Source organism: Ursus americanus, chromosome X (assembly GCF_024610735.1).
Source record: "Ursus americanus isolate L20-20 chromosome X, mUrsAme1.1.p, whole genome shotgun sequence".
Taxonomy (NCBI): Eukaryota; Metazoa; Chordata; class Mammalia; order Carnivora; family Ursidae; genus Ursus; species Ursus americanus.
The window spans coordinates 102,907,237-102,929,855 of NC_142164.1; the positions used below are offsets into that span (position 1 = coordinate 102,907,237).

At 44.4% G+C, this 22,619-nt stretch overlaps 1 protein-coding gene across 4 annotated transcripts in view; it reads left to right on the forward strand.

The window, feature by feature from the left end:
* Positions 1-22,619, forward strand: part of PCYT1B (phosphate cytidylyltransferase 1B, choline) — a 127,333-nt gene that overhangs the window by 38,798 nt on the left and 65,916 nt on the right. For 3 of the 4 annotated variants that reach the window (XM_087859481.1, XM_087859480.1, XM_045787115.2), the window contains exons 2-3: positions 8,617-8,716; positions 18,376-18,492. In XM_087859481.1, the coding sequence (XP_087715607.1) occupies positions 8,617-8,716; positions 18,376-18,492 (217 nt within the window). Of the gene's footprint in view, positions 1-7,815; positions 8,134-8,616; positions 8,717-18,375; positions 18,493-22,619 lie in introns of those variants that run through there. The other variant, XM_087859479.1, reaches the window with a different exon arrangement.

The window sequence follows — 22,619 nt, forward strand, 5'->3', positions numbered from 1 at the left end:
TTCTAAGCACTATCACCTTTTAACATATGCATTTCACATTCTTTTTCGCTGTTTATTATCTTTAAGGATCACAAAGGCAGGAGTTTTTGGATCTTGTTTTGTTCCCTGATGCATTCTCAGAACCTGACACCAGCGCCTGGCACACAGCAAGCCCTCAAGTGGTGTTTGTTGGAGCTTGGAAAAAGGAATAGAGGGTAGATATTATGAAGACAATTTAAATTGTTATTAAAAGCTCAAATGAGTTTTGAATGTTCCATATACCTGAGAATAATATCATTTAACAGTTAGTTTATAAATAATAGTTGTTATTTTTTAAAGCATTCCTGTTTTCCTGTTAGACATGTTCTCTGACATTTGGAACACCTGATCCTGGATTAAATTTCCTGCATCCTTGAATTCCCAAGATAGGATGTATTTCTTTAAATTTATTTTAAAAGTAGATAAATGATATGAATATGTTCTCATGTAAAAATAAAATAACAGATGTAAATGGAGTAAACAATGAAAACGTCCTTTCATCTCTTCTCCCAATGTGGTCTTCTTCCCCAGAGGTAACCCCGGTTAATTTGTTGTATATTGTTCTAGGCCAGTGCTATCCAATAGATCTTTCTGCGGTGAAAGGAATGTTCTATATCTGTGCTAATATAGTAGCAGCCACTAGCCACATTTGGTTATCGAGCACTTAAAACGTGGCTGGAGTGACTGAGAAACTGAGTTTTTAATCATATTTCATTAATTTCATGAAATATAATTTGAATTTCAATGGGCGCGTGTGGCTAATGGCTACCCTATTGGGCAGCACAGTTCTAAACCATTTCTCCACAGTTACCTATTTCTCTCTACCCATAAATGATATCCTACAGTATAACTGTATACATATTATACATAGTGCTTTGTCACTAGGAAAATGTCCTAAAAATTGCTCCTTGTCTGTGCGTCTGTATCTTACTGTTTTTAATGGTGCCTATTACTTCATAATATGTGCCTACCATACTTAGCTAGATGAAAAATAGATATTTCTTGGTGCTGAGCCATGTGCTAGGCGTCCTTTTTCTCCACTCCACTGGCATCTGTCAAGGCTTTGCGGCAGCTGCCTGATCCGAGATTCTGCAAAATCACTGACACAGTCCAAGAGCCTAGTGATTTACATGTGTTGGGCCTACGGTCATAAAATCTACTCTTTCTTCCCTTTCTTCAGAAGATGAACGTATTCTGATCTCAAATAAAATCATGCCTTAAAAACTATGTTCAGCAGCTGGTAAACACAAACCTAACAGAATGAGACTGAGGGCTGCGATTTTGTGATGTCTTTTTCTAATTCTGAGTTTGCGGTTCTAAAGCTGGTGAGTCCTGAGGCAAAAGGCCTACATGGGAGAAATAGATTCTTTCTGAAGTCCCGTTCCTGTCTCTTTTGCAAATCCTGATGAAAATGCCGTAATGCTGCTGTAAAATTCTTTCCTACTGGAGGACGTTCTTGAGCTGGTTATGACTTTATTAACTATGAGTAATTCACTTTGCAATCGATCTCTGTGCTTCTAACAGGCCTCATCAACATTTGCTAGTTAGCATTTATTGAGCCTGGCAGCCATACTATTATATATATACTCTATCGGTCAAGGCCCTGTCGAGAGACAGACGGCTCACTCTAAATGGGAAATATGAAAAAGAGTTTAAGAAAAGGGACTATTTACAAGGGTATGGGCAGTGCTTCAGGAAACCTCAAGGGATGGTATGCACCCTCAGCCTGGAAATGTTAGGGGTTGTCACTTCTAGGCATGAAGGGGTCAGGGGAGACCGTGGTTACTGGAACTTTGCAGAGCGCTCTATAAAGAGGGGCCTCTCAACGGAAACTGTGAATTTTGGTAAGAGGACAGAAACAACATACTGCTTCCCAGCAGGGAGGAAGCCAAGGGGAAAGATAGCCTGAGCCCACTCTCGTCCTGCCCTCTGGTGTTTGTGTACTTCTCACGGCCCCACCCAACGTGAAGCAGGAAGGCAATGGAGCCCATTGGTGCAGTCCATACCGGAAGTCATGCAGAGAAGAGTAGAGAAGGGTCGGAAGAGAGTGGATTCTGGAGAAGTAGAAGGAAGATATTACTCATACATACATCATTTCATTTACTCCTTACAACAGCTGCACGAGGTAGATCGTTTTATTACCTCCCTTTTATAGGTGAAGATACTGAAGGTTAGGTTAAGGACCAGTAATTTTTTATTTTTATTTTTTTTTAAAGATTATTTATTTATTTGACATAGAGACAGCCAGTGAGAGAGGGAACACAAGCAGGGGGAGTGGGAGAGGAAGAAGCAGGCTCCCAGCAGAAGAGCCTGATGTGGGGCTCGATCCCAGAACGCTGGGATCATGCCCTGAGCCGAAGGCAGACGCTTAACGACTGCGCTACCCAGGCGCCCCAAGGACCAGTAATTTTTTTAAAAGATTTATTTATTTATTTGACAGAGGGAGTAAGAGGGCATGAGCAGGGGGGTGAGGGGCAGAGAGAGAGGGAGAAGGAGAGAAGCAGACTCCCTGCTGAGGGCTGGCGGGGGGGGGGGGCTCGATCCCACCTCCCTGAGATCATGACCTGAGCTGACATCAAAAGTGGGTTGCTTAACGTACTGAGCCACCCAGGTGCCCCAGGACCAGCAGTTTTTTAAAAATCATATTTTAAAAATGAAATGGATATTAAATAATGGAGCTAAGATTTGAACTCAGGCCTGCCCAAGTGGATTGTCCTATTGCAGTTAAGAAGAGCTTAGCATAGGGGATGCCTGGATGGCTCAGTCGGTTAAGCAGCTGCCTTCAACTCGGGTCATGATCCCAGGATCCTGAGATCGAGTCCCACATCAGGCCCCTTGCTCAGTGGGGAGCCTGCCCTGCTTCTCCCTCCCCCTGCTTGTGTGTGCTCTCTCTCTTACAAATAATAAATAAAATCTTAAAAAAAAAGAGCTTAGCATAAACAAGAGATTCTGCATCTGGCCACCAGCATCAGCAACTATGCTACATTCTGATTGGTTGGTTAGCTTGCTGTCTGATTGGACCAGTTGCCAGGCATTGATGCACATTATTTAAGCACAGGTTCTACTGACATTTTTCTGCACTCAACTAACGTTTGCATTATATATTTTATGTAATGTTTAATAGCTTTTTTAAAAAATTATTTATTTTAAGCAATCTTTACACCCGGTATGGGGCTTGAAATCATGACCACGAGATCAAGAGTTGCTTGCTCTTCCGACTGAGCCAGCCAGGTGCCCCATGGAATGTCTAATAGCTTTTAAGTAAATATTTGACAATGTTGAACATTGTCACATTGAACACATTCTGCAAATGAAATGCCCAACATCTAAAGCCTTTCCCTTTAAAAAGCATGGTGGGAGGGGCGTCTGGGTAGCTCAGTTGGTTAGGTAGCAGACTTCTGATTTTGGCTCAGGTCATGATCCTGGGGTCCTGGGATCACACCCTGAATCAGGCTCTGTGCTCAGGGGGGAGTCTGCTTGAGATTCTCTCTCTTCCTCTGCCCCTCCCCCAGTCCACCCTCACTCTCTCTCAAATAAATCTTAAAAAAAAAAAAAAGCATGATGAGAATATGGCTTTGGTATGATACAGTGCAGTTTACATTACCAGAACCTGAATGATAAATAGGCAACATATTCACATGCAATGACTGGGTGTTTTGAAATCCTAAATCAGGTAGAAAGAAGTTTAATTGCAGTCTAGCCCCAAGTCTGTGGTCTGGCAAGGTTCTTGCACATATGAGGTTCAGGGCATGGGGCCAGGGCTTCTTAACCCTTTAAAATTCTCTGTCTTTGCTGCTAAACATAAAAATTTCATGTGACTCCCCAGCCCTGAATTTAGAATATGGTTATCTGTGGGGCATAGTCTGTCCTCTGATGATCTCTACCAGTTCAGAGGCTTAATTTCTATGATTTGTATGTTAAAAAGGTAGGGTTTTTTTTCCAGATTTGAAATTACTGAATATTGAATATGCCTTTTCAAACTCCTATCTCCTCCTGTTCTAAAAAGGCCACCCTTCACCTTTGAGGATTGCTGCCCCAGAGCTAATTCTGTTCCTTCTTTTCTTATTTCTCTCGTACTTACGCACCCTCCAAACATCTAGCATCATATGGAATACATAGCAGGTGTTAGTAAACATTCACTAGGTGATCTGAGTGGGGTCTAAGCTGTGGCTGCCCAGTAACTAATGATACGTCAGTCATCTGACCTACTACACCCACCACATCTGGGTGAAACATATGGTCCCATCCTTTTGTTTTTTCAATTAATCATTTGCCCCCCTTCTCTAATTACCAGGAAGTCCACTGTCTCCTTTTTGAGGCCCCTCTATGCTAATTGTCTAAGAACGCTAAGAGTTTCCTCAGTTCAAAGGGAACTGGAAAGGTAACTGAGTCTGAGGGAGGTAACAGCACTGCAACTTCATGCGGCCATTGGGTGTCTGTGTTGAAGACAAGTTCTGTCGAGTCCAGTGCAGATAGCAGCTATCTCAGACTTGTCAGATTCAGTGAGCTAATACATTTAAGGTGCTCTGTGTAGATGGTTACATGGTACTACATAGGCACTCAAAGATTTAGCCATTATGTTACATTATTGAGCCTCAGTTTTATGTCTTATTTAGGGCCTAGACCCAGAGGATCCCTGGAACCGTCCCAGGTCTGGCAAATGGTAAGGAAGAGATGGGGGCCTGGGTCCTCTGCAGGCTGGGATAGCTAGCTAGCTAGCTTGGAATCCAGGTTGGACCAGTCCCTGCCTCTCTCAGGAGCCTCTGGTTCTCTTACTCACATTTTCCTGTGGTTGGTTTGCCCCTTGTAGGTAGAGGAGAGAGAACCTAAGTAGCTTCAGATTCCTTGTAAATCAAATGATTTGTTCTGGCTCCGAGAAGGAATTCTCAGGTGTTTGGCCTAAAAAAAATGTTGGCTGAAGTCACAGGGCTGGTTGTTGGTGGCTGAGCCTTAACCAAGGTCTTCCTGAATGTAGAACTCGACTCTCAACCGAGGGGGTAATCTGCCTCATTTTGGAAGGCAATGTTCTGGCAATGTTCTCAACAAGTCTGTGGCTCATTCTCCCCATGTGCATTCTCCCCATTCCAAGCACAGTGCCTTGTACAGACCAAGAAATACCCCTTCTCCGTGTCAGCTGTTGTTAAATATGCTCGCACGCGCACACAAGCTCATTTATGAACTCTGTCTACCTTCCGTCTCTTCGCTTCTTTCTTTTTCCTACTTCTAGGCCACGATAATTAAGAGAAAATACAGAATGCATATAAACGTTTCTCTTTACTCTTGAGTAACTGTCGTTGCTTTACGACTTTGTCTGTCTCCACTCTAATTACCAGATTTCACACCCCTCTAGAACACGCCTTTCTTGGAAAAAGGCAACACCTCATCTTTTTAATAAACTTTGCCACTAGCACATAAAAAATCTCCAAATAGTAATTTATTTTAGATCATATGAAAAAGATTCACTGTCCATGTATATTACAGGTTAATGAATCATTAATAAAAGCTAACCCCCAATCCATTTACCTCTTTAGATTGTGTCCTAAAAGTTCATTCACGAGTCAGTTTGCTTTGTTTCTAGGGGGAACTACATTATCTATTATCATAATATATAATATTATATATGATGATATATAATAATAAATATTAATAGTAATAATAAGTGCCACGATTACCAGGTACTTTATATACATTATTTCTTTATTTCACAACAACTCTGAGATAGGTATCCATTTTCTAGATGAAACTGAACTTCAGCTAAGGAACATCCATTTTTAAAATTGATTTATTTTATTTATTTTAAAAGATTTATTTATTTTTTTGTGGTGAGGGGTGGAGGAAGAGGGAGAGAGAGAGAGAGAGTATCAAGCAGACTCCCTGCTAGGTGGGGAACCCCATGCGGGGCTCGATCTCACAACCCTGAGATCATGACCTGAGCTTAAACTAAGAGTCAGGTGCTCTATGGACTGAGCCACCCAGGTGCCCCTTATTTTTTTTTAAAGATTTATTTCTCGGGGCGCCTGGGTGGCTCAGTTGTTAAGCGTCTGCCTTTGGCTCAGGGCGTGATCCCAGGGTCCTGGGATCAAGCCCTGCATCGGTTTCGGGCTTCCTGCTCCACTGGGAAGCCTGCTTCTTCCTCTCCCACTCCCCCTGCTTGTGTTCCCTCTCTCACTGGCTGTCTCTCTCTCTGTGTCAAATAAATAAATAAAATCTTAAAAAAAAAGATTTCTCTATTTGACAGAGAGGAAAAGACAGAACGGACATGAGTTGGGGGAGGGGCAGGGGGAGAGAATCTCCAAGCAGAGTCCCCGCTGAGCAGGGAACTTGATGCGGGCCTCGATCCCATGGCCCATGAGATCACGACTTGAGCCAAAATCAAGAGCCGGCTGCCTAGCGTACTGAGCAGCCCAGGCGCCTTGTGGTACATCCTTTTAAAATTACACAAAGTCAAATACATTTCTTGTCCTGAAGATAGCACCTGCTAAAGGGGCAAAGACAGGCCACCCATGGCCTCCCTCTCCATTCCTTGTCCCTTTACCAGCCACAGCCTGTGGGGCCCAGGTGGGTGTCTGATTCAATGCCAGCCTCTTCTGGTTGTGGCCTGCTTTGAAAAGATGAGCTCACCAGTCTGATTCTCCTTTAGGAATTTGAATGGGGAAACATGGGAAGAAGGAGTAAGTTGGTTGGAGCTGGGGCTGAAAGAGTCAGAAGCTGATGAATGAGTGTTATGAAAGGGAGGCCACTTGTTACATGTGAGCTCTATAGGGGAGTAGGAGCAAGCAGAGACTTGACTGTAGTGGACAGATACAGGGTAAATGGGATTGGGACAGAAAGAATCACATGCAGAGAGCAACCAGGTGGGGGCGGAGCACTCTGGAGCCAGATGCTGCCCCACCCCCTGCCCCACAATTTCTATGCTGGGAGATCCTTAAAATAATCCTTCATTTCTTGAGCTGTCTTGAATGAGTATCGGTTCCTTTCAGTCAGAAGAGCCAAATCAGAGTACCCAGCCCGTAAGTGCTGGCGAGGGGGTTTGAGACGGCAGTTTGTGACCACGGAGCCTCTGCTCCTGTCATGGTGCCCTTGGCTGCATTACAAATGGTGCTCTGGCCCACCGTGGCCCACGAGGTCACCTCGCTGGGTCTGAAAAAGAACCAGCAATGGACCCAAGTTTCCTGAACACACGTCTCTGGTCTTGGTTACTTTCGGAGCCCTGAACGGGAAGGTGGGGGTTAAGAAAGTCTCAAGCGACTGGAAGGTCTCCAGACAAGTCTGGGGCAGGACTCCAGCTTCCAGGGCGGAAGGTGCTACAATGGGGAGGGGGTTGGGAGTGGGGCAAGGACTGCTTCTTGGCAGTGCAGAGGAGAACCGGGCTCTTCCAGGACTGGAACTGGTCTTCCCCCTACTTCTATGTCCGGTTCTAAGACCGTGCCTGACACGCAGTTGAATGAGTGAATGAATGATGGATGAATGAGTGAGTGAATAAATGACTGGCAGAAGTGGGTCACAGCCCCTCTTCAAACGTGCGGCTCATTCTTCAGTCGTCTCCCCCAGTTAAGGAACACCTGGGTCTGTCTCTGAGCAACAGTTCATGCAACAATCAGAGTACCATGTACGGCGACTAGTCACCTTCGGCTTTAAATGCACCGAAGATGAAGTAGCGATGACCACGGTAATGCCATGGTTCCGAGACGACACATGGACGACCCTGGACTGCATCTGCCCTGTTTACAGAAATACCGCTCCCTTTGTCTTCCTCTGGAGAGAGTGAGGTTTTCATTTTAAGAGGCTGACTAAAGGATGCGGAGCCACTTCCTGGGCAGGCTTCCAAGTGACTACATCTCTCTCGCGGCGCTCCCCAGAGCCCCAGCCCGGGCTGCCTGGGGCGGGGCCTGCAGCCGTCGGTGGCTGTTGGAGCTACCGCAGGAGCAGTTATCTGCAGCCCGCCAGAAAGGCTGGGCTCCTAGGCCCTTCCAGGGCCGGGATAAGGGCTCTGGCCTTTGCACTCCAGTGACGTCAGAGCTTGTGATTGGCCAGGCCGGGGCGCGTGAAATACAGGCCATGTCTGCCACGCTTCTGAGTATGGCATTTCTTCCAGCCGAGTATCCCAGGCTGTGGGTAAGTCTAAATCTCCGCAGTCGGCCCTGGGCGGTTGTGAAATGTTCAAAGCCGAGCCTTGTGACTTTCCAAGGGCATGACTTAGCATATTTCATCGTGCTGCTGGGCCTCAGTTGCCTTTTCTGTAAAGTAGAGATGGTATTCTCCTGTATTATGGAAGGATAGAAGAATTTAGCCATCCTAGACTCTTGTGGGGCCAAGAAGGAATAACCTGTCGAGAGTAGCTCCTCTGGTACCTGGCATCTAGTAGAGAGTGCGGCACTCGCATGATTTCTGAGCATCAGTCCAAAAAAAAAAAAAAAGGTTTCAGTGACAATGTCCCTGTTTTTATCTCTAACGGTATAATATTTCTCTGAAAGACTCAGTGCATATATTCTGGTTCTTCTTCGTACCTGTGTAGCCAACAGAAAGAAGGCTTCAGGGGAAGTGAGTGCCAAAGGAAAGTTTGTCAAACTCTATTCCCTTTCTCTTTTTCCCTTCTAGACCCTGACCGCACCTGCCCCATTTGCTGATGAAAGCAGCTGCCAGTGCCGAGCCCCCCATGAGAAACTAACCATCGCTCAGGCCCGCTTAGGAACACCAGGTGAGGCTGTATTCCTTGTTCTCTCTGAATGGGCTCTGTTCTGATGTTTACAGTAGCAGAGGGGCGCCTGGCTCGCTCAGTCGGTGAAGCCTCTGCCTTCGGCTGCGGTCATGATCCGAGGGTCCTAGGATTGAGCCCCACATCCTGCTCCCTGCCCGTGCTTTCTCTCCTTGTGTCTCAAATAAATAAAATCTTTAAAAAATAGGCAGAGTAGGTCCAGCATTCCTTAGCGTTTTCAGTTGGAGAGTTGAATTTGGAGTTGTAGAGCACAGTGCAAGAAGAATACCACCTACACTGGTAAACCGGACCAACCAAAGTCAGCAAGTAAAAGGGCAGGAGGTGGAGCCCCAGCCCTGCTATCTCCTAGTTCTACAGCTTTGTGCAAGTCATGGGAACGCCTGGACCTGTTTCTTCTGGCACAAGCAGGGGCTCCGATACCTGCCTGCTTCAGGTGGTTTTGTGGGGGGACAAGATTTGGTTAAAAACACCAAAGCAGTTTTTAAACTGTGAAGGCTTATACTAAACTTTACCTATTATAATTATTATCTTTTTTAAAAGTCTGTGTTTTAAAAACATTTCTCCGAGGGTGCCTTAAATTACATAGCGTGGGCTAGAAGTTTGTTGATTCATTAACTCCTTTATACCAGAGATGGCTAGGGAAGAGATTGAAAAAGGCCTATAAAGGACCATCCCAGGAGCTCAGGCGTACCTCATTTCGGTGTGTTCTGTTGAGTGTGCTTCGCAGGTGCTGCGTGTTGGTTTTTTTGGGTTTTTTGTTTTTTGTTTGTTTGTTTTTACAAATGGAAGGTTTGTGGTAACCCTGTGTCGGACAAGTCAGTGGGCACTATTTTTCCAACAGTATTCCCTCATTTTGTGTCTGTCACATTTTGGTCATTCTTGCAAGAGTTCAAACTTTTTCATTATTTTACTTGTTAGGGTGATCTGTGAGCGGTGATTATGACTCGCTGAAAGCTCAGATGATGGTTAGCATTTTTTACTCTAACGTGTTATTTTTAATTAAGGCATATACATTGGGTTTTTTTAAACATATAATGCTACTGTGTGCTTAATAGCCTGCAGTATAGTATAAACATAACTTTTTAAAAAAGTAATCTCTACACCCAACTCGGGATTTGAACTTACACCCCTGAGATCGAGTCGCACGCTCTACCAATTGAACCAGTCAGGTGCTCCTAAACATAAGTTTTACATGCCCTGGGAAACCAAAAAATTCACTTTACTAGCTTTATCGTAGTATTTGCTCTATCGCAGTGGTCTGGAAATGAACCTGCAATATCTCCAAGGTACACCTCTAATTAAAGAGACAACTTGATATGAAATAAAACCCCCAAATAATATGCATGCATGTGCTTAGGGTCTCAGCCTTGCAAGACAGATAACTAAAAGTGTTAAGAAGGGCAGATTCATCTGGCCTGGAATAGTCAGGCAAGACCTTGTAGCTGACCTGAGCTGCTTGTTTTGAGAGAAGTTAGATTGGGACTAGGTGGGCAGCCAACAGAAGGGAATGGGAAAAGTGCAGGCACAGAGCTAGCTGTGTCGAAGTAAATGAGGAGCATTCCAGGTGACGGGGCTGGAGTGAAAACTAAGACTAGTGGAGCAGTGCAGCCTTGAGACACTGAAGATGGCGTAACTCGGTTTCCGCTCACCGTGGCACAAAGCAAACATCCCAGGCTTAAGAGAATCCGTGGGACAAAGGACAATTTGCTTAATAATAATAATGGGTATTTATTAAGTGCTTACTATTACCATGTTCTTTCACTCTACAGCTGTCTGTGGTTAGTACTTGATTTCCCAGGTGAGGGAATGAAGGCTTTAGAGAAGCCACGAATCTCACCAGGTTATTGAGCGAGCGGCTGCCCGTGGTCCTCGCACTGGAGGTGCCTCAGAATCACCTGGAGGGCTTATTAAACTAGAGGGGTGGGGCTCGCCCCCCCCCGAGTTCCTGATTCAGTCCAAATGGGGTGGGCCCTAATCATCAGCCTCTCTAAATGAGTTCCCAGGTGCTGCTGCTGCAGGGGGACCCACTTAAGCCCCACAGGCGGGTGATCAAGCTGGCGTTCGACATCAAACCCGTTTGTGTTCAAGCTTGACCTCTCGATCGTGACACTCGGCTTCCTTTTGAAGGAGAGCTTCAAGAGAGTGAGGTGAGGAGGCGAGGGCAGGCCAAGTTAATAAGCTTTGAGAAACTCAAGAAGAGGCTTGGGGAGGTAGCTCCTAGCAGCTAAACCAGTTGTTCCCACTCTTAAGTGTGCATCAAATCACTGGTAAGCTTGTTAAAGAAGCAGATTTCCTGGGGCGCCTGGGTGGCTCGGTCAGTCAAGCGTCTGCCTTTGGCTCAGGTCGTGATCTCAGGGTCTTGGGATTGGGCCCTGTGTCTGGCTCCCTGCTCAGTGGAGAGTCTGCTTCTCCCTCTCCCTCTGCCCCCCCACCCCGCCCTGTTCATGCTCACTCGCTCTCTCAAATAAATAAAGCATCTTAAAAAAAAAAAAAAGCAGATTTCCTGCTTTCTCTCCCCTACCCCTGAATCTGGGATGGGGCCCAGGCAGCTGTATTTCGTAGAGAATAGCCAGGTGATTGTGAACTTGGTGGTTTACAGACCACACGCTGAGAAATGCTGACCCAAGCAATAAATCCAAAAGCTGCAATGGTCCAGGTGGTTATGAAAGAACAAATTTAACCTAAAGTTAAAGACTGAGCTTCAGGCCGCCGAAGAAGAGGACCTTACTTTTCCAGGGAGAGGGAGGTAGAACTTCCTGGGCACCTGCTAGTGCTGCGTGCTGTACTCTCGCTCATTTGGTCTTTGCATTTGGTCTGTTACTCATTTGACAGCAAAAACTGTCAGATGGGTAATATTGTGTCTTTTCTTGAGGACTTGGAGAACGGAAATGTAACTTGTCAAATGTCCTAGCTGACTAGGTAGAGCTAGGATTTGCCCCCAAGTCCCTTTTACCTCGAATCTCTGCGCGGGGCACAGCCGACCCGGGAGCTCAGTGAAAACGCAGGCTTTGAACCGGAGGCTGGAAGGTATATGAACAAGACAGACAGACAGTGGCTGTGATCTTCCGTAGCGGCGGGGCTGTCTGCCTCGCTCACTGCTGTTTCACCAGCGCCTAGAGACATGCTTGTCAAATCCTGTGTGCTCAGTAAATATTTCGTGAGTGACTGAGTGAATGAATGGCAGTTTGGGACAAGAGGAGGAGCTCGCCCTCTGGAAATAAAATCAGAGAATTGGATGTGATGCTCTGAGCCGGCGTCAAGCTGATGGGGTAAGATTGGGCACCGGTACGTAGGCTCACCACCAAGCAGTTTAAACCCCGAGAACCAAGTTAGAAAATTGGGTGGTGCATTTTGAAACGACTGTGTCGTGGGCTCTGTGGAACAGGGGTCACTGCAGGAGGGAGATGGAGCAAAGGTGAGCTGCTCTTCGTACTAGAAGAGAGAGTCTCCTGTTGTCTCAGGTGATGACCCTGGGAAGTTATCCAAGAGTTTGTGATGTTGGTGGACACCTGGCTGGCAGAGGGGCGAGGGCCACATTTTTGTTAGAAATTCCTTTATTTAGAACGTCTAGCATCCGTATTAAAATGTGACGAGATGTTAGTTTTTTGATTAGGAGAAGGCACATGCTAGGCTTAGACCACACTCTGATAATTGTCGCTTTATTACAGTAGTGGTCCGCTTAGCCGCTTCGAATCCTCTGCAGTGGTAAAGCAGCCATTACCTGGCAAGTGTGTGATGGAGCGGATCTGGGGTGGGGCTGGCACACCCCTGACGGGTACCCTGCTGATGCTTCGTGCCCTGGGACCTCACTGCCAGAGCCACTGATGAGGAGTAACTGTTGGTAATGGTTGGAGGGAGTGACGGGGAGATTATCCACATGTAATTGTTGGAGCATTGTGCTTTTAGTAGAAAACAAGAAAAACATCATTGCTTTTTTGGAACGTTTGGTAATTTTCAGGACTACTAAGCAATTACCTTTTTGTGGGGCTGTCTTGAACGTTCCATCAAAAAGACAAAACCGACCCACATTTGGGGTTTATAATGTACTCCAGGATTATAGTTATAACTGAAGTCTTTATCTCCTTCACTGGCCCTATATTATGACTTAGTACAATTGCCTACAATATGTTTCACAATTGTCGGTCTGCCCAAACAGGGGCTGGCATATGAATTCTAAAAGAGGTAATGACAAACCGCGCTCATCGCTCTTAGCTCCTGGATGTTCTCTGTGAGCCCGAAGAGAAGGAGCACAGTAGAACAATTGGAATTGGCACCTTTGATCTTAGCTCAATTAGTCCAGCTGTGGAACTATGAACCTGCAAAGTTTCATATCTATCAGAGACCAAGAATCACTCCTCTGTCTTCAGAGAAAGGAGAAGTTCAAGTGATTGTTTCATGGGTCCCTTTTCATTACAGCTGCCTTTTATCTTAAAAGGAAATTCAGTTCTAATTGCCTATTTTCTTTCTCAAAGGGGGATTTGTATTGTTCCATTTCCACCGTGTGTAGAGTTTGCCAAATTAATTTTTTCAAGAACTACCTCAGTGCATTTTGCCTTATTTGTGTGCATCTGTACTATAATTTTCTTTAAATATACATTTTTCTAAAAGAGTTATTTATTTTAGAGAGAGTGAGCGAGCAAAAGCACGAGTGGGAGGGGCAGAGGGAGAGAGGATACGAAGCTGACTCCGGCACTGAGCACGGAGCCTGACTCAGGGCTCGATCCCACCACCCTGAGATCAGGATCTGAGCCGAAACCAAGAGTCAGACGCTTGACTGGGCCACCCAGGCATCCCTAAATATACTTTTTTAAAATTTGAGTTTAAGGTATTTAAAAAGTTCAATCACTATCAGTAAATGCTGGCTACAAGTAGAAGGAAATTATCAAGTTTATATAAAGCTATTATAAACTTGATAAACTATTTGATTTTTCAAGGTTAATTTTTGAGCCATCATTTTTGCACATCAATTGTACACAAAAGCAATACTAGTGACCATAATTAGTGGGTGTTTAGTACTAATCTCGCTCTTTTTAAAAAGAATTCACATTGAGGGGCGCCTGGGTGGCACAGCGGTTAAGCGTCTGCCTTCGGCTCAGGGCGTGATCCCGGCGTTACGGGATCAAGTCCCACATCAGGCTCTGCTATGAGCCTGCTTCTTCCTCTCCCACTCCCCCTACTTGTGTTCCCTCTCTCGCTGGCTGTCTCTATCTCTGTCGAATAAATAAATAAAATCTTTAAAAAAAAAAAAAAAGCACATTGAAATGTCGTTTTCTAGCAGACACCATGAGTTAGAAGAAAGGGCAGTGAAGTTTGTTTTGTACTCACATTTCATCACAGCTTGGTTTTACGATACTGGGTAAGCTGCTTAACTAGGGTAAGCTGCTTAACTAGGCTGAGCGTCCATTGCCCCCTCTATGAAGTAAGGATAGTAAGTCCATTCTCTCCCACATACATTAGAGTTGATGCAAAGATTAAGTGAAAGATAGGTACTTGGTAAATCATACAGACTTTTAAAGCACTGTTTAAATGTAGGTTAACAGCCATAATCAAAAAAGAATAGTCCCCCTCTTTTTGTTGCCTGAGTCTGAAGGAATACCAAGAAACGCCATAACACAGCCCACAAAAGTGTGAGTTCAGGTGTAATGCAGTTGGTGATTGCCCCCTGTCTGGCCCTACGGTAGGTGTATGTTTATAACTTTTTAACTGACTGCCCAACTGCTTTGCAGAGTGATTGTACCATTTGACATTCCCACTGGCATTGTTGGAGAGTTCCAGTTGCTCTGTACCCTCACCAATAATTGGTACGGTCAATATATTTTTAAATTCTTAGCCATTCTAGGGGTATGAAGTAGTCTATCATTCTAGCTTTAATTTCCATTTCCCTGATAACTAATGATATTAAAGATCTTTTCATGAGCTTATTTGCCATCCATTTTTACATTTTCTTTGGTGAAGTGTCTGTTTAGTTTTCTTGCCGTTTTTAGAATGAGGTGTTTCTTATTATTGAGTTTTGACAGTTCTTTTGTATTCTAGATACAAGGCTTATATCAGATAAATATTTTGCAAATATTTTCTCCCTGTCTGACTTGCCTTTGTATTTTTGTAAAAATATCTTTGGAAGATGTGAGTTTGAAGTAAGGTCCAATTTATTATTATCATTTTTTGGCTTTATAATGTGTCCTTTTGGGTTCTATTCAAGAAATTTTTAAAAAGATTTTATTTATTTGAGAGAGAGAGCAAGGGAGTGAGCATGAGTGGGGGGAGGGGCAGAGGGGAGAAGCAGACTCCCGACGGTTTCGCTGGGAGCCTGCTTCTTTCTCTCCCACTCCCCCTGCTTGTGTTCCCTCTCTCGCTGGCTGTCTCTATCTCTGTCAAATAAATAAATAAAATCTTTAAAAAAAACAATGCAGATTGATGACATCATAATTTCTGTAGGTCGGGAGCCTGGCTTAGCTGAGTCCTCTGCTCAGGTACGTTTAAGGTGTCACCCAGGGCTCATCGCTCAGGGAGGCTTGATGGTGATAGACCTGTTTCCAAGCTCATTCAAGTTGTTTCCTTGCAGCTCTAAGACTAAAGATCTAGCTTTTTGCTGGTTGTCAGCCAGACGCCACCCTCAGCCCCTAGGGGGTCACCTGCGGTTCCTTGCCATGTGACCCTCTCAAAACACGATAGGGTCCTTCTTCAAAGCCACCGTGAGAGAAAGAGTGAGTCTGCTGCAGTATGGAATCTTACATAGTGTAACGTAATCATGGTAGTGCCATCCATCCTCTTCCCATTTTCAGCTAGTTAGAAACAAGGCACAGGTCCCGCTCACATTTCAAAGGGACAAGATGGCACCGAGGTGTGAACACCAGGTGGCAGGGCTCCCCGGGAGGCACCTTAAGGTCTCTCCACCATGGCCATGGAGTAGTTGCGTTCCCACTCGGGATCACTGCCAAACCCCCAGCTTTACTGGCCAGTGGTTCCCAACACAGGTGCTCTGAAGAATGCCCAAATGCCTAAAAGGATGTCCAGAAAATCTGAACCAAAAGATTAAAACAAATAAGCATACAAACTAAAAAAATAGCCACACTCTTAAAAAAATCTATTGTGGAGAATTTCAAACATACACAAAAGTAGAACAATATAATGACAATATAATTCATGTGTCTGTCATCTATACCTCACACCTGCCACCCCATGCTGGTCTGGCCGCCTGTATGCCCCCATCCACTGCCCCCTCTTGAGTAATTTGAAGCAAAGCCCTGGGCTTCCTAGCATTCCATCCATAAATATTTCTGTATAAATGTCTTAAAAAAACAGTTTTGAAAAACATAACCATTATGCCATTTTTTTCACCTAAAAATTAACGGTAGTTCTTTAAATGTTACCAAGTAGCCAGTGTTCCAATTTCCGATTATCTTATGTCCTCATTTACTGATAGTTTGAACCCAAATCCAAATAATATCTATACATTAAATATGTTGATAAGTCTTTTAAATCTCTAATCTGCAGACCCACTTCCATCTTTCTTTGTCTTTTTTTTTTTTTCTTGAAGTACTCATTTGTTGAGATTGGGTTTTGGTTTTGGGTGTTGTGGGTTTTTTTTTGGGGGGGGGGTTGTTTGTTTTTTGTTTTTGGTCCTGTTTCCCAGTCTGGAAATTGCTGACACACGACAATTTTAAAAAGTGAGCTTATTGCAAAATCAACTCCACAAATACTCTTCAAAGATTTACTAAATGTTCTTTTTCTCGGTAATTATGTCATCTTTCTTTACTTTTCTTTCCTCCCTGCTTCCTGAATTCATTTCTCTTGATCACCTCTGAATCAATAACAAAAAGTTTTGCAAAACTGCCATCTGCTTTCCCCTGGGATTTATATCTTAAAACAAATTTTCCTCAATTGAATTCAAATTGAATAAGAGCATTGAAACCAAGGATCCCTCATTAGACAGTTTGTTATTTCAAAGCATTTTCTATTTACCATGCCTTATTTAGAATCCAGTATAATCCTGTGAAGGCAATTCTGTTTGTTCAAAATGGTGTATAATTGGGAATAATTGCAATTCCCTATCTGACATAAAGTCTCTCAAGTTTTTTTATTAGAGAAATTTAATTTATTAGAAACATTGTACCATCTGAATCTATTAATGTAACATTCCTTTTAATTTATATTCCAAATTAATGAGGTTGTACTACATCAGGAAATAATCACAATTTTAAATCTGTCTTAAAAATCATTCACCAGAAGTTTGCATTGATTTCTTTTTTGAATTTATTTTTATAACATCATTATAATACATGCACATACTGGAAAAAGTCAGTAGGACTCTTAGGCTTATTAAAGAAACCCAACGACTCAACAATCCCTTTCCCTACCAGCCCTCACCCCGATTCTTGTTTCCTATAGACACTCAGCATTTGACAATCAACTTCGCAGAATGTTGTGGACATTTCTCATCCACTGTCATTGCCTTGTTTCCTCTGCCCTGGGGGATTACACCTTTTATTTATTTTTATTTTTTGGGTTGGGGGGGATATACCTTTTTAATTCTTTCTCTTTAATTCTTGTGGTATTTGGGAGGAAGAGATACATGCATATATGTTCAGTTTTCCATATTTAAGCCTTTAGTTTGCCGTATTTTCACTTTCTAGTTCCTTCCTTGATAGCCCAGAATGGTGTAAAAGTTGGCACCCAACCCCTCTACCCCCGATGTCTCCATTTTATTTGAGGAGGTGGGTCTTTGGGCTGTCGCAACAAAGTGTCATCCTGTAGTTTCTAGTGCCATCTCCTGGCTCCCAGGGGGCGGTGGTGTGTATCCCTCTTTGTCACGGAATGGCCCTCCCCAGAGCACCATATGGCCCTGTGAGAATGTCTGTTGAGGCCTCTTCTCTCTTGACCTTTCTCCCTCAGAGGGACTGTAGCGTTGGTCGCAGGCCTGCAACACTGAGGCCCACCCCCACGTGTCACCTGACTCGTCTGTCTTTGGGGCACGTCCCCCCCCGCATCTCTTACGACGCGACGCCGAAGAGGTTAGGGAGTGACCTTTGCGCAGTGGTGTGCTGGTTTAACTGTTGGCCCTCCCGGAGGGAAGTAAGCCCAGGTTGGTGGCATTTGGCAGTTTCCGGGGTGCTACGTACCCCCACAGCTGATTTCGGCTACCAGCGTGACCGGGCGCTCGCGGGCAAGGCGCACCCCGGCCTCTCGGAGCCGCGCGAGCGCACTCCTGCCCGGCGCTGCTTTCGGGAGCGGGTCTGCGGAGTCCAGAATGAAGTCGTTTCTCCTCGCGAAGCTGTTCAGTCGCTCCTGCCTGGATCCTCCCGCCGGGCGACTGGGCCAGCCCTTGGCTGGCGCCCAGTGTGTCTGAAGCGGAGACTCGACTCCCGGTTACGACAACTCCCACCGCCTTGGGTTTGTCTTGACTGTGGGCTTAACATGTGTGTTCTGGGTCGATCTTAATTCTCCATTTTTCCTCCACTTTGCTAGCGTCAGAAGAACCTCTTTGTAAAAGTAATCGTGTGCGCTGGTAAGAGACTGATGGTACACAGACATGGTGTTTTGTCCAGGTAAACTCACTCACGCTGCATCCCGGCGACGAAGAAGCAGGTCACTGCGCTTCCTTATTCTGCAGGTGTGTTGATGACGCTTTGTTTCTTCCACAGTTGACAGGCCTGTCAGAGTCTACGCGGATGGAATATTTGACCTCTTCCATTCTGGTCACGCAAGGGCACTTATGCAAGCAAAAACCCTGTTTCCCAACAGCTACTTGTTGGTTGGAGGTAAGAATTGCATTTTCTCTCTGTCTAGAAAATTCCTTTGTAATGTGCTTCCTGAAAAAGACCCCTTTCAGAGTTCCATTGTTAAAATCTCACATGGTTATTACTCCCACTTCAGCCGATACCGGCTCACTTGTTGGCTGCCTGAAATTTAACGTGACGTTTAAAAAGCTGTAGGGGAAGTTACATCATGGGATTATGCGCCACTGACTCCCAGAGAGAGACAGACTAGTAACACCACCAAGTGCAACCGCTTCATGTTTTCCATCAATGCCTTTTTTCTTGTGAGTGAGCCATGATCAAAGTTATGTTTTTAGAATTTTCTGGAAGGTTAGGAGAAAAGCAATGTTATTTTGATTTCAAATCAGAGAGAGCTGAGGGGCTTAAGGATGATTAAGGTTAAACAAGGTCATTGTCTTTTTGTGTGGCCCACCGCACTTAGGTCGATGCTGCGCGAACTGTAGTGGCTTACAATAACCTCGTTAATGGAGTGGATGTACGGTGTGTTAAAGAAATGGAGATTTACGTACCTGGGTAATTTGAGTTCACAGTGAAGGAAATGGCTTGTTTCATAAGCTTGTGGAAGAAGGGTGGTTAGATGTGGATGGAAATTTTCCTCCTCCAGAAGGCCTACCGATTTCAGTTTGGGTGAAGGGGATAGTACCTGCCTAGGGAGACCTGCATCTCACCTCTATAGCTTCTGGAAGCAGCGTATCCTTTCGTGGTGATCAGTTTTTGTGCCATTAGCTGAACTAGGCACCGTCAACCCTTAAACCCCTACTGTGAGGAAAAAGGTGCTGTTAAGAGACCATGTCTCTGTTTTAAAAGTATTTTGTTACCTCCTGCAAGTTTAAGACTACGACTTGGATATTTGAGAAGCACTTTCTACAGATTTTACTGATGATGGTGACCACGTGATTATTATTTTTTTATAATAATATTTTTTATTATATTATGTTAGTCACCATACAGTACATCCCTGGTTTTTGATGTAAAGTTCAATGATTCATTAGTTGCATATAACACCCAGTGCACCATGCAACACGTGCCCTCCTCACTACCCATCACCAGTCCATCCCATTCCCCTACCCCCCTCCCCTCTGAAGCCCTCAGTTTGTTTCTCAGAGTCCATAGTCTCTCATGCTTCATTCCCCCTTCTGATTACCCCCCCCTTGATTATTGAATGGAATTCTTTATGGAAGGAAGAGATGATAAAAGACAATGAGTACCTGACGAGTCATGCAGAGGGCACCCAAGGGAGGCAGAGAACCCATCTGCTGGTCATTTCTTTCTATCCTGCGTAGAAGACCATTTCTGGAAGAAGCACTACCACCTGGAGTGTGGTCCTGAGCTGCTGAGGCCCTGCGGAGACCTCTGCAGTGTTTTGGGGACCCGAGGTAGGAGGTGGCTTGATGTGGGTCACACTTAACGGGAACACTAGCCATGGCTGTGGGTGCTCCCAAGGGCCATGGTATCGGAGCTCAGTTACTGCGAGGGGCATTGTGGTAGCAAACGCGTTTTGATAAAATTGTGGACAAGTACAATCTTCCCGTGTAGCAGTTGCCTTCCTCCGAAACACAGCGTCTATCACAGCTATCCCAGAAATACCTTGTGATTAGAAGAAAAACAAAATTAGTTTCTAAACTAAAATGATTTAAAACAATAGTGCAGGGACGTTCAGAAATGTTTCATGTTGTGCGAAAAATCACCCACAGAGAAGCTGCCAGCTAAATGCTGGTAACCACCTCCAATTATTGTGACAACTAAAGATGCCCCACAAATTTCCTGAAGTGTGTTCTAGGGAATGATGAGGCCCCTGCTGATGATTATCGTCTTAGGCTAGGGGTCTTCAGACTTTCTTCCCCACGATCCCTGTAAGAATTTTGAAAAACTAAATACCTTTTTGCAGTTTTTTTTAGGTTGACAACTAAGATTTCCTAAGTTTAAATAGTTGTGAAAGAAACTTTTTTTTTTTTAAAGATTTTATTTATTTGACAGAGACAGCCAGCGAGAGAGGGAACACAAGCAGGGGGAGTGGGAGAGGAAGAAGCAGGCTCCCAGCGGAGGAGCCTGATGTGGGACTCGATCCCAGAACGCCGGGATCATGCCCTGAGCCGAAGGCAGACGCTTAACGACTGCGCCACCCAGGCGCCCCCCCCTTTTTTTTTTTTTTAAAAGATTTTATTGAAAGAAACTTTTTAAAAAAGATTTTATTTATCTGTCAGAGAGAGAGAAAGAGAATGAGCACAAGCAGGGGGAGCGGCAGGCAGAGGGAGAAGCAGGCTCTCTGCTGAGCAGGGAGCCCGATACGGGACTCGATCCCAGGACCCTGGGATCATGGCCTGAGCCGAAGGCAGACGCTTAACTGACTGAGCCACCCAGTCATCCCCTCAATAAACAATTTTTTAAGGGAAGTTTTATGTTCACAGCCAAATTGAGCAGAAAGGACAGAGAATTCCCACACGCCCAAACAGGCATAGCCTCCCTCGTCATCAACATCCCTGACCAGAGTGATACGTTGGTTACAGTCCATGAAGCTATACCAGCACGTCACGTCACCTAGAGTCCGCAGCTGATGTTAGACTTTGCTCTTAGTGTGGCACATTCTATGGGTTTTGGCAAACGCGTAATGACATGTATCCACTATTGTCACATTGTACATACAGAATTAGTTTCACTGCCTTAAAAATTCTCTGTGCTCTGCATCTCTCCTCCCAGCCCACGGCAACCACTTATCTTCTTACCGATTCTACCGGTTTTTTCCAGAGTGTTATGTAGTTGGGATTTTAGAGTATGAATCTTTTTCAGATTGGCTTTTTTCACGTAGTGATACATATTTAAGGTTCCTCCATGTCTTTTCATGGCTTGCTAGTTCACTCGTTAGTGCTGAATAATAAAATAATACTCCATTGTCTGGATGTACCACAGTTCATCCATTTACTTACCGAAGGACACCTGGGTTGCTCCCAAGTTTGGGCAATTATGAATAAAGCTGCTATAAACATCCGTATGCAAGTTTTTATGTGGACATAGGTTTTCAACTCCTTTGGGTAAATACCAACCAAGGAGCATGATTGCTGGATTGTAAAGAGTATGTTAAGTTTTGGGGCACCTGGGCGGCTCAGTTGGTTGAGCATCTGACTCTTGGTTTCAGCTCAGGTCATGATCTCAGGGTCGTGGGATTGAGCCCCGAGTCGGGCTCCGTGATCAGTGCAGAGTCTGCATGAGGCTCTCCCCTCTCCCCGCAACTTGCACGTGCGCACGCTCTCTCTCTCTTTTCCTCTAAAATAAATAGGTAAAATCTTTTTAAAAAAGAGTATGTTAAGTTTTGTAAGAAACTGCCAAACTGTTCCAAAGTGGCTGTCCCACCTTGTGTTTCTGCCTCAGTGCACGAGAGTTCCTGCTGCTCCACGTCCTCGCCAGCATTTCGTGCTGTCAGTGTTTTGCATTTTGGCCTCTGTTATATGTATAGAGTGGTATTTCATTGTTGTCTAATTTTGCAATTCCCTGATGACATAAGATGTTGAACATCTTTTCATATGCTTACTTGCCATCTGTATATCTTCTCTGGTGAGGTGTGTGTTCAGATCTTCTGTCATTTTTTAAAATCTGGTTGTTCATTTTCTTATTAGGGTTTAAGTGTTCCTTGTATAGTTTGGATAACAGTCCTTTACCTCTTCTGTCTTTTTCAGTTATTTTTTCCCAGTCTGTGTTTTTTCTCATTTCCTTGACATTGTTTTTCACAGAGCCTCAGTTCCTAATTTTAACTAAGTCCAGTTTATCACTTATGTCTTCAATGGGCCATGTCTTCCGTGTTGTATCTAAAAATCACTGCCATACCCGAGGTCATCTAGGTTTTCTAGGAGTTTTATATTTCTGTGTTTTACATTTAAATCTAGGATCCATTTTGAGTTAATTTTTGTGAAGAGTATAAGATTTGTGTCTAGAGTATTTTTTTTTGCATGTGGATATCCAGTTTTTAGCACCATTTGTTGAATAGACTATTTTTGCTATATTGTCTTGCCTTTGCTCCTTTGTCAGATATCAGTTGACTATGTTTGTGTGGGTCTATTTCTAGGCTCTCTTTTCTGTTCCACTGCTCTGTTGGTTCTTTCACCAGTTCTATACCT